At 41.5% G+C, this 13,379-nt stretch overlaps 1 protein-coding gene across 1 annotated transcript in view; it reads left to right on the plus strand.

The window, feature by feature from the left end:
- GALNT7 (polypeptide N-acetylgalactosaminyltransferase 7) overlaps nucleotides 1-3,399 on the plus strand; it is a gene marked incomplete at its 5' end in the record, with an annotated part of 46,409 nt that extends 43,010 nt beyond the window's left edge. The window contains one exon of the mRNA XM_010134975.1: nucleotides 2,505-3,399. Within this exon, the coding sequence (XP_010133277.1) occupies nucleotides 2,505-2,642 (138 nt within the window). The remainder of the gene's footprint in view (nucleotides 1-2,504) is intronic.
- Between the last annotated feature and the right edge of the window lie 9,980 nt (nucleotides 3,400-13,379).

Below are 13,379 nucleotides of genomic sequence, written 5' to 3' on the forward strand. Positions count from 1 at the left end.
AAGATGCTTTTGCTAGTGGTTCTAGTTGCTGTCTTCTATAGCAGAATCTTTAGGAAGATCTCATGAGGCTACATGTGCTGCCACAGATATGTAAGGAGTTAGGAGTCTTGGAGGAAAAAAAGAGGATGTCCACTACCCATGGCAGAGTTTCTGAAAGCTTATAGTGCCATCACCCTCTCTACTTGTACGTTTTCTATCAAGAATTTTCTTTAATCTTCTCACAGCATATATTAGATACTTAAATGCTGGGATGTGTTTAGCAGCTAGAGGAAATATTAGATCTAACTGTGGGAGGTCTAAATTGAAGTGTTCCTCTGTTTAAAGACACAAAATCTTTTTAAGCCTATGTAGGAATAGATAAACATAGCACTACTCTTTGCCTTCAGTATTTCTCTTTCCTCTTCATTAGCTGTTCTCTAATAACATGTTCTGTTGTGAATTCTGGGTGTGGCACCATTATAGTGCTATTGCACAATATATGAATTTTTAATAAAGACTTGGAGTGTTGGCTACTGCACATGGTACAGTCTATATAGTCACTACAATTGTAAGTCCTCTATTAATGCTAGTTTTGAAAGTGTTCATTTAAAAAATTCCCGAGGTTATATTTCTGTTCGTCTCTTTAAAATATGAGACTGGGTAGTCTAAGGGTGATGTTATCCATGAATACAGCCAGACATAACTTGGTTCTGTTCTATTCTGAAACTACTCTGAGTCACTTTTTCTTCAGTCTATCTAATATATTGCATATTTATTAATTAATTAGCTGGTTATCTGGATTGTTTGACTGAAGGATATAGGCACTGCTGAGTGCAGCAAAATCTGTTTGTTACCCTTTAAGCCACTCCACTTTTCCTGATATTTGCATAGAGTTAGGAAATAGCAAACTCCATAATGCTATTTCCACCCAAATTTCTTGTGCCATATTAGACAGACAAAGTTCTTTAAACTTGAAATTTAACAATCAGTAAGCAGTGTCTCAGTGCCTGCCAACTCTGCTTTAACAGTGGAATAATATACAGCACTTGTTAACTCCCCCACCATTCTAGTGTGTCCCAGCATGCTACTTGGCTCTTCTCTAAGAATTTCTTTTATGCAAGAAGATCCATTTCCTCCACAGTGGTACCAACTTGTGTAATTGTTTGCTTATAACCACAAGTTATAAGAAAACCCAGTAGGCACGTCTGGGCTGTAGAACAAAACACTGAGTGGCTTCCAGAAGACAAAAAAAATAAAAGGGGATGAGAGTGAAAGGACCACCAAGGATGTGTAGCCAAGCAAATACTAGAAATCCGGCACACTCTGCTCTACAGCATAAAGGGTATGACCCATTCTTCTAATGAGGAGGGTGTAAGGAATGAAATGCTTATGAACTGCTGAAACAGTTGTGGCCTCCTGTAAATGAAAGCTGCCAAGAGTTTTTATCTCGTTGGTCGGTTTTTTTTTCCCTGGAATGAACAAGTTGTGTGCCAGTTTGGTGAGTGTAACATCTGTGCTGCTTGAGCATTGAGCAGTAGCAGGGCTTTGGTACCCATAAGCAAATATCGAGAACAGGGCTGGCAGTGGTCTGCCTGTTGCTTTTGTTCAGACATCTGGTTACCTCTTCAAGTAGAAGAACCCCGTGTCTGGCCACACGGCAGGAGCAGGTATCAAACCGAACCAACATTTGGACGTGCCTCTTGCGTGTGGAAGTGACAGGGTGATGGGGAGGGTCTCCGTGCTGGGGGGAGCTGTGTACACAGAGAGGGCTGCAGAGCCCCAGTCTGGACACAGAGCTGGGGGTTTGCTTCTGCTCTGTTGCTCTCCACACTAGATGCAACTGGTCAGCGAGTCAGGGCTGCATCTGTCACAGAGGGGTCGTGGGAGGGGAGTCACAGGCTGCTTTGCAAAGGTGTAAGACTCGGGCATGGCAGCTCAGGGGGTACAGAAGGAGCCAAAGGGGCAAGTCTCAGCCTGAATGTGCTAGACACAGTAAGTCTGCAGTTTCCTAGGCAGCCTCGTGTTGCTCTGGAGGACAGACTTGCTCTCATACCTTCTTCTCTTTCTTCTAAAAGAGGGAGCAAAGTTAGCATCTTGTTTTCCCCAGTGTGGATAGTGTTGGTGTTGTGCAGTTGCGTTATGTGAGGGCTAATGGAACGAGGATCTGCCCAGTGAAGTCAGTTCTCATAGAGCTATCCTTGAGAATTAATCTTTGGTTTGGTTACAGGATGGATAAAAAGAAGCATTCTAGACCCAGTTTTTCTCATTTTTCTTAGTGGTTTGTTGCCTAAGAGAAATGGGAGGCATCTCAAGTGGACCTACATGTATCAAACATTTCATAACATGAAGGCTGTGAAAAAATCTAGGTTTAAGAGATAGTAAAATGAGTACAGAACTGATCGGTTTGGGACCCTGAAACCTGTTTTTGTAAATAGCCATATTGCAGTTGTGAACAAATTGTTCAAAAAAACAAAAAAAAAGGGCAAAAAAGCCCCTCACATGTTCCTGATGATTTTGTTTTCCAGAATCTACACAGATTTACTCACATTCCATCAGGGAAGTGCTTGGATCGCTCCGAAGTCCTCCATCAAGTTTTCATTTCGGAGTGTGACTCCAGTAAAGCGACACAAAAATGGGAAATGAACAACATCCTTAGTGTGTAGACAGACAAAACCTACCTACTGACACATTAATTTGTACAGGACTGAAAATAGCCTGAAAACTGCTGCAATTATTAACTTTGTACAGCTGTGAGCCTCCTGGCTTGGATGAAGGACATAAAGAAGCTGTGATTATTACAATAACATTATCATCCGCAGTTAATGTTTACAAAACTGCTTTACCTTAAACTCTGTAGATGTTTACATCTCTTTGTTTTAAGATGTTCGTAAATTAATGTGCTGTTAGCTGTGTTTCATAGGAACATAGTTAAAAGCGTTGTCGTCGTCTTTGGGATTACACTCAGGGGTCTGAAGGCAGTTTTTTTACACACACTTGAAAAGGTTGGAGTAACCAGATTTTCATAGAACTTGGTGATTATCAACCTGTTGTATATTTTGATTTAATTTTACATCTTTCTAAGCACTGCCACAGGTTATTAGCCAGGGTGGCCTTCTCTCACAGTCATGCTGCTTTTTTGGAAGGTGAATTTCAACATATTTAGTGCCTCTTTCATTTCTCTTTCACAAGAAAAGCATTTGTTGGAAATTATACAATGTTTTTTTCTGAGCTGTCACCAGGGGTAGGGACCAACCATACCACCCCGTGTAATTATTGTGTTACTGAAGACAAATTTCTGTTGCCAGTTTGGCTGCTCTGCTTTGACTGGAAGCTTTGTGCGGTGCAAGGAAGAGCTTAGTGTCAAGTTTAGTGCTGACGTGGTACATTTTGATGGAAATAAGCACCTTTGCTATTCCAGTTAAGAAGTTACAAGCACTGACTTGCTTGTTTAAACCATGCCTTACATAAAAATAATTTTAAAATAAATAAATAAAATAAAGCTGCCCAATGATGTAAAACTTAGCAAGAATCCAATGCTTCATTTATATTGTTGTTTTAAATGGAAATCACTTAGAGGTGGACTAAAACTTTTCATTTCTTAGCACATCTGAGTAATTATTTAAAAGGACATCTATCAACTAGTTTGGATGCCAGATTTAGATTTGCAAGGAGAAATGGAAATCCTGAAACTGCTTTTATGTGTACTAATTTTCTTATTTTTGACATTGGAAACTTCTCCTGAGGGACTACAAACACAGAATATAACCACTTGGTGCTGTAGTGTACAGAGTAGAATGCAAAGAACAAGTTTCTAAAAATGTTCTGGAAAGGAGTTGATGCAAACTCCCTTAGGAGTATAAATATTTACTCTGAACAAACAGAGGTGGAGGAGAAAGGACTTATCCTCACTTCCTTATTCCAGATTTTGTGACAACTGTTAAATGTTGACATCAGTCTGCTGATTTCATAACAGTTATGCCTACAACATGTCACGTTTATTAACTATGACTGAGTACTTCCCTGAAGTCTAGAATAGCATTGCATGCAGCTTCCACTGATGTTAACAAGGGTCATGTATCATATTCGGTGACAGAGTTTGATCTTCACAGGGCTGACTGCACTGACCTGTTAGTTTGGGATCTTGCCTAGTTTCTTTAGACGTCTCACCTGTCCTTTCAGAGCTATGAAAAATAGAAAATAAAGGAGGGAAAAACTTGGAAAAAAGGAAAATAAGGGTGTATGCTGGTGCTTGTCCCTTGCGTGTATGAAAACTGACTCCATTTTTGTGTGTTAATTTAATCATGTAACTATGCATAAGAGAAGGAAGGGTGGCACATAAATTGTGCGGGTGTGTATTTTAAATGGGAATTTTGTGCAATTCATTGAACGCTGATGCGCTGTGTGAATATGAATCTGGATGTGTGACTGAAACCTTACAAAACATGAGATCGCTAAGAAGCTGTTGCTGTAATGAATTTTCCTACTATAGCCAGCTTGGAAAAAAATAATTCCCATATTCTTGCTTTGTAAGTTGATAATAATATCACTATGCATTTCTACATATTTTATAAATTTGATTTATGCAGATTTTGATACACTGTATGTTTCTGTAGAAATTGTATAAATCTTTAAAAAGTTTATTAGGGATAAATCTGGGAAACCTATGTTTATCTTACTTATGGGTTGCTTGTTTTTTAGGTGAAGTAAATAAAATATTTGAATTTTTGGGTTTACTATACTTTTACAGAGTAAAAATGGTTTATTATCTTTTTAAAAACCCCATATCTCAAAATCTAGACAACTTCAGTGTTACAAACTTGCAAATATTAAGTGTTTTATTTTTCTTTTTATCTAGGAACCTTTTGTTGCCTCTGTGGGGACACTTTTTTTTTCCTCCGGTGAAATGAAAAATTAAATTCCCACTGAGAGTTGCCACATGGACACAGTTGGATTTTTGTATCACATGCCCTGATCTAATTCTGTAGATTTAATATGCTCATAGAAAGTGAACTTGAGAAGGATTTCTGTAGTAGAACCAAAGGTCAGGACTAGTTGGTACTGGTTTGGCTCTGTATTTTACCTTAGTCTGTTTATGTTTCCACCAAGAAACATATTTCAGTCAAATTTTTGGTTTTGCTCTTGCTTTTTGGTTTCTTAGCAGAAGAGTATGCAGTTAAATCAGGACATGGAAGACACAAGTTCTGACCTAGGAGCAAACCTGAATGCTTAAATCTAGAGCACTTTTTTACAGATGGGATTCTTGTTTCCCAGCAGTGTCTGTCAGTGCACTTCTGCGTATTCAGATTTCAGAAGGCTCCTCCTTGGCAAAACCCTGGTGGTATAGCAGTGCCTGCCTCAAGTAGGGAATATCCTTTTATGTACAGAAACAGGGACTAATAGGAAGGAGGGGACATCTGTCTGCATTACCAGAGGTTCTGCCACCAGGAGAACCAACAGCACCTTTTGGGCAGTACCAAAGACATTGTCCCCATTGATGTCATCCTAGAATCAGTTCATTTTCTCTCCCTAATGCCAGTCAATCTCCTTTACTACTGTCTGCTTCTTCCATACTGTCTGGCTCCAGACTGCAGTCTCTGAAGCCAAAAGTTAACAACTTTCTGCTCTGAAACCAGACTAAGAAGCTGAGATCTGTTGCACCATGCCAGGGATGTAAAAATTTTATGCTTGTCTCTGATCTGTGAGACTTTTCACAAGAAAAGGAAAAACATACTGCTGCCTATTAAAAAAAAAAAAAAAGGTGCTTTGGTAGATTCTGCTGTATATCGAGCACAATTTTCCCTTTAGGTTAAAAAAGATCAAATTGTGCAAGATCCATGAAGGCATATGAATAAGGAGAGGGATTTCAGAACACACAGAAGAAATTATCCACACAAATGAACACAGACTTGTTTTTTTGTAAGAACATTGCTTGTTCCCTGCTGGTGAGCTTAGTTGTAATAGGTGAAAAGAAACAACTCGGGGAAAACAAGTTAGCAGTGTTTCTGTTTCTGGTGGTTGTTCTCCTTGCTATAAAAGGCATGGAAATACTAGGTCTTGCTGTGTTCTGAAATCTTATCTTGCTTACATTTATGAGAGTAATCCTAGATAAGTGTCCGTGGTTATCTTCCAGGGCCGTATTTGCTTTCTGTGGACATCAGAAGTGGATGCCAGCATTTAGTCCTCTGACTGTTGACTTTACTTACCCTGCAAGCCTCCTCTGCTGTAGTGTTGGAATGGTGGGTTGTGTAGATTGGCTGGCACTGTATAGGAGGACTCTCTACGTAGAGTGAGTCTAGTTAGAAAAAGTGATGGGCTATCAAAAAAAATGTAGTTGGGTTTGCTTCTCTGGGTTTAAAAAGTACATAGACCAGGAGTGACCCCTGAAGATGAAGCCACTTTAGCCCTCCATTCACTGTGGGGAGCCTCTGGTTGTCTTCCCTCACATACTGCTGCCCCAGGTGCGTATGTTGGGGTGTGCTGCCTCGCTCGTCAGCTGCGCTAACTAGTATGGAGCACAGCAGCAGTGGGAAGAGATGTTTTTGTGGATTATACTTCTCAGTAACCCAGTTCATGGTTAGTAACCTTTGTTTTTCAAATCTTAAAAACATAGTCCGTTCTTCACACTGAGAAATAAGTATTCTCTGTTACTGTGTAATGTGGGTCCTGGTAAAAGAAAATAAACTTTCCACAACCCTTAGGGTTTTTACTGCATTGCATTGCGCTGTGGCTGTCCTGAACAATAGTGTGGATGGAGACTTCAGCAGGGTAGTGGTGTAGCATATGGTCTGATAGATCTCAACTGACTGATGAAAAATGCACGTTCCTTCAGTTAACAGGTTGACGAAGGTGACAAGGATCAAAGGCGGTAGAGAGAAGCTAAAGCTGTTCAAACACTAAGATGAAGAGGTATGTTTGTGTGTTAGATCCCTTTTTTGTCACTAAAGAGACTTCGCTGAAAAGAAACGCAGTTGCTTTAGCGACAAGAACCATGCTCCATCAAGAGTGAAGAGCAGGTAAAGCAGGGCTGAGGGCTAGGTGGGTCCCGCAGGCCTCGTGAAAGCGATCTTTCAGTGTGAAAGCAGGACTGCCTCTGGTATGCTGCCAGCTCAGACAAGGCAGCAACGTTTCTTACGTAAGAGCAATGTCTCCTGCACAGGAGAGCAGCAGGAAGGTGGGAGAAGCAGCGTGGAACTAACACGTATTAAAAAGAAGACAAAACAAATGCCTGAGGTGTGCTTGATGGCAACAGCAGCCCTCTGGGAGAGCATCCTAGGGGTCCTGAAAAGGGGGGGGAAAATGGAGAGGTGGTATTTTACTGCCCTGGAAAGGGCTGCTGGTGGCAGTGTGTGTCAGTAAAGAAGGCAGCGTGCCCAGACAGTTGTGAAAGCACAGTCTTCAAATTAAGAAGTCCTGACGTCCTGCTTGAAATAGGCTTTCTGAATCACTTGAAAGCAGTAGAGTGGAAATTGGAATCAAAATAGAGCCTTTTCCCTTGAAATTTGTGGAAGGATTTCCCCAGGAAAATAGTGTAGGCCAGTATCTTTGAACAAGCCCGGACAGTAAACGGTGGATCTTGAAGTCTGAAGTTTCCTGGCTCTTGTTGGGGCGGGGGTGCACATTGTCCAAGTTAAGCCTGTCACAAGATAGAACGTGAACCCTTACAGGTAGCAGCTGGGCCAGAGCCATGAAGACTGGTTCCTGCATTTCTGATGGCTGTGGGGTGAAAACGAGCCCTCTGCAAGCTGTGCTTCCACACAGCCGGGGATCTCATCCCACCGGGGAAGCACTGGGTCGTTCTGTGGTATGCCCAGGAGACCCCGAGCCCTACCTGGCAATGGATGCCTTGCTAGCATGAGCCTTGCCAGAGTCCTCAAGGCCATCACAGTTGTCCAATAGGGAGCTACAATTGCAATTTTCATATTTTTATTTCTGAGGCAGCAGAAACAATGAACAAAAGTGGAACTGGATGAAAGTAGAAGTCTTCTGGAGGGTTCTTGTGGGTTTCTGAGGAGGGAGACTTGGGAAGAGCTGACCAGGAGGAAAAGCACGCCAAACTCTGGGAGTACTTCTAGTCATAGTACTCTTTCAATTGCTCTGAGAAATGCCCTGAAGTCCTTCACGTCCTGAAGATGCCGAGGAACCTCTAAAGAATGAGCTGATCAATGTGATGGAAGGGAAAGCTGCCTGACCTGCCATGTAAAGGTAAGATGGTCTGGGGTGTTGCTGAGGAAAACAAATCTGTATTCTTTAGCAAAGTGGGGTCTGGTTATTACACATATTAAAGCTATTGGGGATAAAGTAGTGTGTAACTGGGCCATTCCCAGTTGGGATAGAAACTACTACTTTTTTTTTTGGTTTTTTGCCTGTTACAGTATCCCATTGTCTTCCATGTGATGATTGTGAGAGGAATGGAGTACATGCTCCAGAAATACCAGGACCCTTTGATGGACAAAGTTGAAAAAATGTTTTTACTTAGGATAAGAACTGAGCTTAATGTAAGAACCTAAAAATATATGTAAGATTGGACCAAAAGTCCAGCTGTCACAGTAGCCTGTCTCCCTCAGTGGTCAGTATTATCAGTGTGGTCAAGGAGCACAGGGCAGGGTGAAAGGATGGGGCAAGGACACTTGTCTAATGTCCCTACTTCCGGCAGCATACAACTCAAGCACTTCCTGAGCTATTTAATAGTCTAACCACTGGTCGAATCTAGGCAGACTTTGATCATCTGTCACATCTGATTATGCAAAAAGTTTCAGGGTTTCTGAAGAGACGCACTGGCTCTGCTGAGACAAGTCAGTGAGATATAGGAGAATTATGAAGGCTCGTTAAAGGTTGTAGTTCGCAAAGGAGTAGTTAGTACTAGGTCGGTGCTGGATCCAGCCAGCCAGAAGCTGACTTCAGGGTGGCAGCACTGACAAGAACATCATCACAGGACATTTTTCAAAGGGCCTCTTAGAAGGATGTGGTCTTCTCCACACAAGCATCCTCCCTTCAGCTATGCTGGAGAACTGATTTATGGGTACAAACTTTACTATTATATGTTTGGGCCAGGAAACATTGAGAATAGCCTTACAACCTATAGGTGGAGCACAGGATTTCCTGGCTATAAAGGTATTTTCTGGTGGATGACTCAATATCCCGTCCTGGAACATCAAGAACCTCTCCAGCACTAAGGCCAGAGTGGATAGCTATCAGGATGGGTGTCTCAGGATGTCAGGATAGTCAGATCAATGAATGGGTTCGCTCACTAATTGGTGCTGGCCTGTGACAATTACTTAATTGCACCACTGAAGAGAAATTTATGTAGGTGCTCAGCTCTCTTACTGGGTTGGTCTGAATCTCATGCACATCCCACAGTTATCAGAGTGAATGTGCCCCTCAAGGGCTGCTTGCCTTGCAGAATGCAGCAGCGAGCTCAACATCTGGGCTCCGTTAGGGGATTCTTGACCTTGGATTCAAATGGGATCATGGAAAAGCCGGCAGGGCTGTGATGCAGCTCATAGGAGAGGCCCAGCAGTTTGGGAAATGCAGGAGTTGCTGGCAAAACATTTATGCATTTCAAGATGTGGAAAGAAATACAAGCCAAAATGAGAGTACAAACAGAAAAATACTTGCTAAGGATGGTAAGGCGTGTGAAGTAGGCTCAGTGACAGTCACCACCGCAGCAAGTAGTCCAGCACCGAGCAGTATGTACTAGGTCATGTACCGATACTATATACGAGATCCCTGTGGGTAAACTGTTACGGAACAGTTCAATAGATCGTTAGCTAATCAAAGATAAAACTATTCAATTTTTTTCTGATTTTCTCCACACACCCGTTTGCAATTGCTTTTGTGTTATTTGAGTTCTAAAGCCTGTATATACTGCAGTCATTTCCCAGGTCTGTAGCTGTTCTAATCAAGATTTTCCTTCTGAAAAGACACACGGAAAAACAAAACCCAACAAAACAAAAAAAAGCCACCACCACAAAAACAAAAGGGGCATATTCAGAGTTTTTCAGATCATAGGTTTTGCTGAGGAAAAGTAAGACCAACTGTGTAAATAGGCTTTGTTCTAAGTTGATCTAAGAAAAGGGAAACTTTATATTCCTTTAGGAAGATAATAAGGAAATCAGTAACTAAATATTTGTTTTGTTCTTAGCTCTTTACCTAATAATGCTTAACATGCTACTTGCTTTTCTAGTAAACATCTGTTGTATCTCCACAGAATTATCTGCTATAGCTCCAGCATCTTCTCCAGACTAAGTAGTGTAGTTTGTTGTCCACCGACATCACCCATGACATAAACATTAGGCTTGTTTTTTCCCCTTCACGTGTTGGGGGAGCACGTACTAACTTGTAATGCACTTTGTATTGCAGCTGTATTTCAGCTTGCAGTTCTCTTCTCTATATATTGCAGTTCTTTGCCATTAGCTCTCATCTTCCTTGCAGCACCATTCACCACTTTTTTCCAAGTCACTTATGGATATATTAAACAATCACTAATCATTAACCCGATCTCCAAAAATAACCCATGAGTTTTCACAGGTGATTTTCCTCCATTGGAGAAACTGATGACTAGTTCCTATTTTGTTCCTGTATTGTTAACCAGTGATTTATTCATGCCAGGCCTTCAGTGGTGACTTAACTCATTTTATGAGAAGTAGGACTAGACCAAACGCAAGTAGATCAGAACAACCTGATCTCCTTTACCTTCATGTTCACCAATTTCTTTGAAGAATATTTACAGGTCTGTGGAACAGGATTTCCTCGTGTGAAATCTCAAGTCCTCTTTAGCCATTTGTCCAGCAGCTCTCAGCTGTACAGTGGCTCCTACCAACTGGCCATATGGGCGTTACTGGTATGAAGTTCCCTGTATCTCCACATTTCTTAAAATGAGTGTCACATTCGTGACCTTCCATTCCTCTAGCACTAAGGCAGGTTTCAGTGAAAAAATATAAAGTATGGTTCATAGTTCATCCATTTCATCCTTGACTTTCCTTAGAACTCTTGGATGAATACCATCTGTCCTGTCATTCTGTTTCAAAACCTTTTACACTTGGATTTGAGACAGATGCTCCACCATGCCTCTCCCATTAAAAAGCTCTGTCGTGAAATCTTCCTGAAGTTCCTCTACAAGGTTAAAAAAAAAAAAAAAATCTTTTCCTGAAATCTTGAGGCATTGCTACTGTGTCCTGAGCATCTATGGCCCGTGGACAGCTTCGCAGCCCTCCTGGTTCTGATGTGTTTGAAGTGGTTGTTAATCCCTCTGTTTTCTCAGGTTTCTGTGATGCTCTTTTCCCCTGCCGTGCATTGCTGTGTCTGCCCTGTTTGGAGTCCAGGTTTCTTCTGGCTTACTGGTTTAGAAATAACTTCAACTTTTGAGGACTGCTTTCCCACCTTTGTTATTCTCTCATACTTGCTCTTTATCCACCTCAGTCTTATTTTTGGTGGTGTTTTGGCCTGCTTTACTGAGTGGTATGCCTTTATGCTGGACCTCCAGTGTGATGCGAGCTGTCTCCCTGATGCCTGCAACCATTTGGGGAGCATCCCGTTTAGGTTTGATCTGAGACAGACCTGCCAGTTCACCTCCAGTGAGTCATTTCATAAGATTATCCATATTGAACATCAGTGTGAAAAAATAATTTAGCTTTTCTTCTACGGCCTTATCTTTTCTGAACATCCCTGTTACACTTTGATCACTTACTAGTCCTTTTCAGCGCTCCTTCTTTCAGTGCTCACAGATGGGCCTTATCTGAACCCCTGACCTGGCACACCATACTCTTTAAAGCTTAGTTTGAAAGTAGGGATTTCCACGTGCTCTTTTCCACTTGCCTTTAGTCTGTATTCAACATCCTTTTTATCAGAAGGACAAAATATTATTTAAAAAAAATACTAATTATCTTCAGTCAAGATGTCATTCTCGGTTGAGAGATCAGCAAAGCTGCAGCTCATGCTGATGGGGCGTCCACACAAAATGATCTGGGTAATGATGCGGGTCATAGTAGAGCAGTGCCGTAGATTATTTTTGCAGTAAAGATCTCTCCAGCACTCAGGATATATTTGTAAATGAGACCGTAAACCAAAGTAACCGACAGGCACCTTTGCATAGAACATCGTTAGGACGTGGGACAAGAGAGTGGCAGCATTAGGCAGTTCTGCGCTGATTTGTGCAGCAGTTGTGCTGAAGCTGAATTAGCTAATTAATGCTAAATGAAATAGAACCCAAAAGCCATTCTACCTGAGAAAATATTAGAAGAGCTCCTTTATTCTGAATTGCCTCAAGATGTGCTTATTCTGATGCAATATTTAAAATTCTAGGGCACCTGAAGGGTTATATTTCGTTTCAATTTAAAAGCACTTGAGCAGAAGTAAAAACATTTTGAGTAATCAAGCTAGTCAATTTACTCTGATGCTACTGCTCCATTGCAAAAGATTATTTAAATCTCATCAGAAAGGCTTCTTGAAGCATCACTGTTCCGTTCAGGGAGTCTGAGAATTGAGGGGGAGGGGTGTGATGGTGTTTCTTCAGGGAAACCTGAGCAGGGCGCGCTGAAAACTGGGGAGTCCAGTATGGTCTTGGCAACACACTGACGGGGAATTGCCTTTAGCCAGAATTTTTGACTTAAGGATAAAGGTGCTCTAAGATTGCAAACTCTCCAGAGGAGAAAACGTTCTTGAGCACTGGGTGTGCTCCACGCGGAACAACCGCCACTCACTTCCAGTTTATGCCTTCAGCTTCCCACAATCCGAGTTGGCAAAACGGAGCCGTTGATCCTGCCTGTGCTGGGTACCTAAAACAGCAGCTAATCCCTCTGAGACCACTTAAAGTGGTATCTCAGGGGCAGCCTGGGGAATTAAAAAACAGCTCTGGGTTTCTAAGACCTTCAAAAATTAGTACCTGCTTTAGTACAGATGTTTGAGTGGCCCTTACAGTTACCTTATTTCCATACTTTCAGGAACACATGATGTGTTTTTGTCAAAACTCACTTCAAAAAATGCTACATTATCATTAACATACCACAGTGACATTTACCATGGTTTTAGTGCTGAAATCACTTTTTATCTTACGTCTGTACAATGACTGTATGCAAATTTGAGAAGCTGAGATGGACAGTAGGGAGACAATTAAAAACAAACAAAAAACCAAGTTGGAAGCCTGTCCCTTGTAGTACTTAATATTTGAGACTCGAAATGTTTTTCAGAGCTGGGCTTTCAAAGGCTAATAAAACCTACTGCCCAGTATTTATCTCAGCAAATCAAACTGCTAGCTGTTAGTTTAGCTGTGGAATCTCCAATTTCCCCCTTCTAAATCTTGTTAGATACCTGGCTTTACACCTTTAAATATACTAAAAGATTGAGTAAAAAAATGAATACCAGGAAAGAGGGTAACTGGCAGGAGTGCTAACCGCCCCCCACAG

This window comes from Buceros rhinoceros, unplaced genomic scaffold (assembly GCF_000710305.1).
Source record: "Buceros rhinoceros silvestris isolate BGI_N320 unplaced genomic scaffold, ASM71030v1 scaffold9074, whole genome shotgun sequence".
Lineage (NCBI taxonomy): Eukaryota > Metazoa > Chordata > Aves > Bucerotiformes > Bucerotidae > Buceros > Buceros rhinoceros.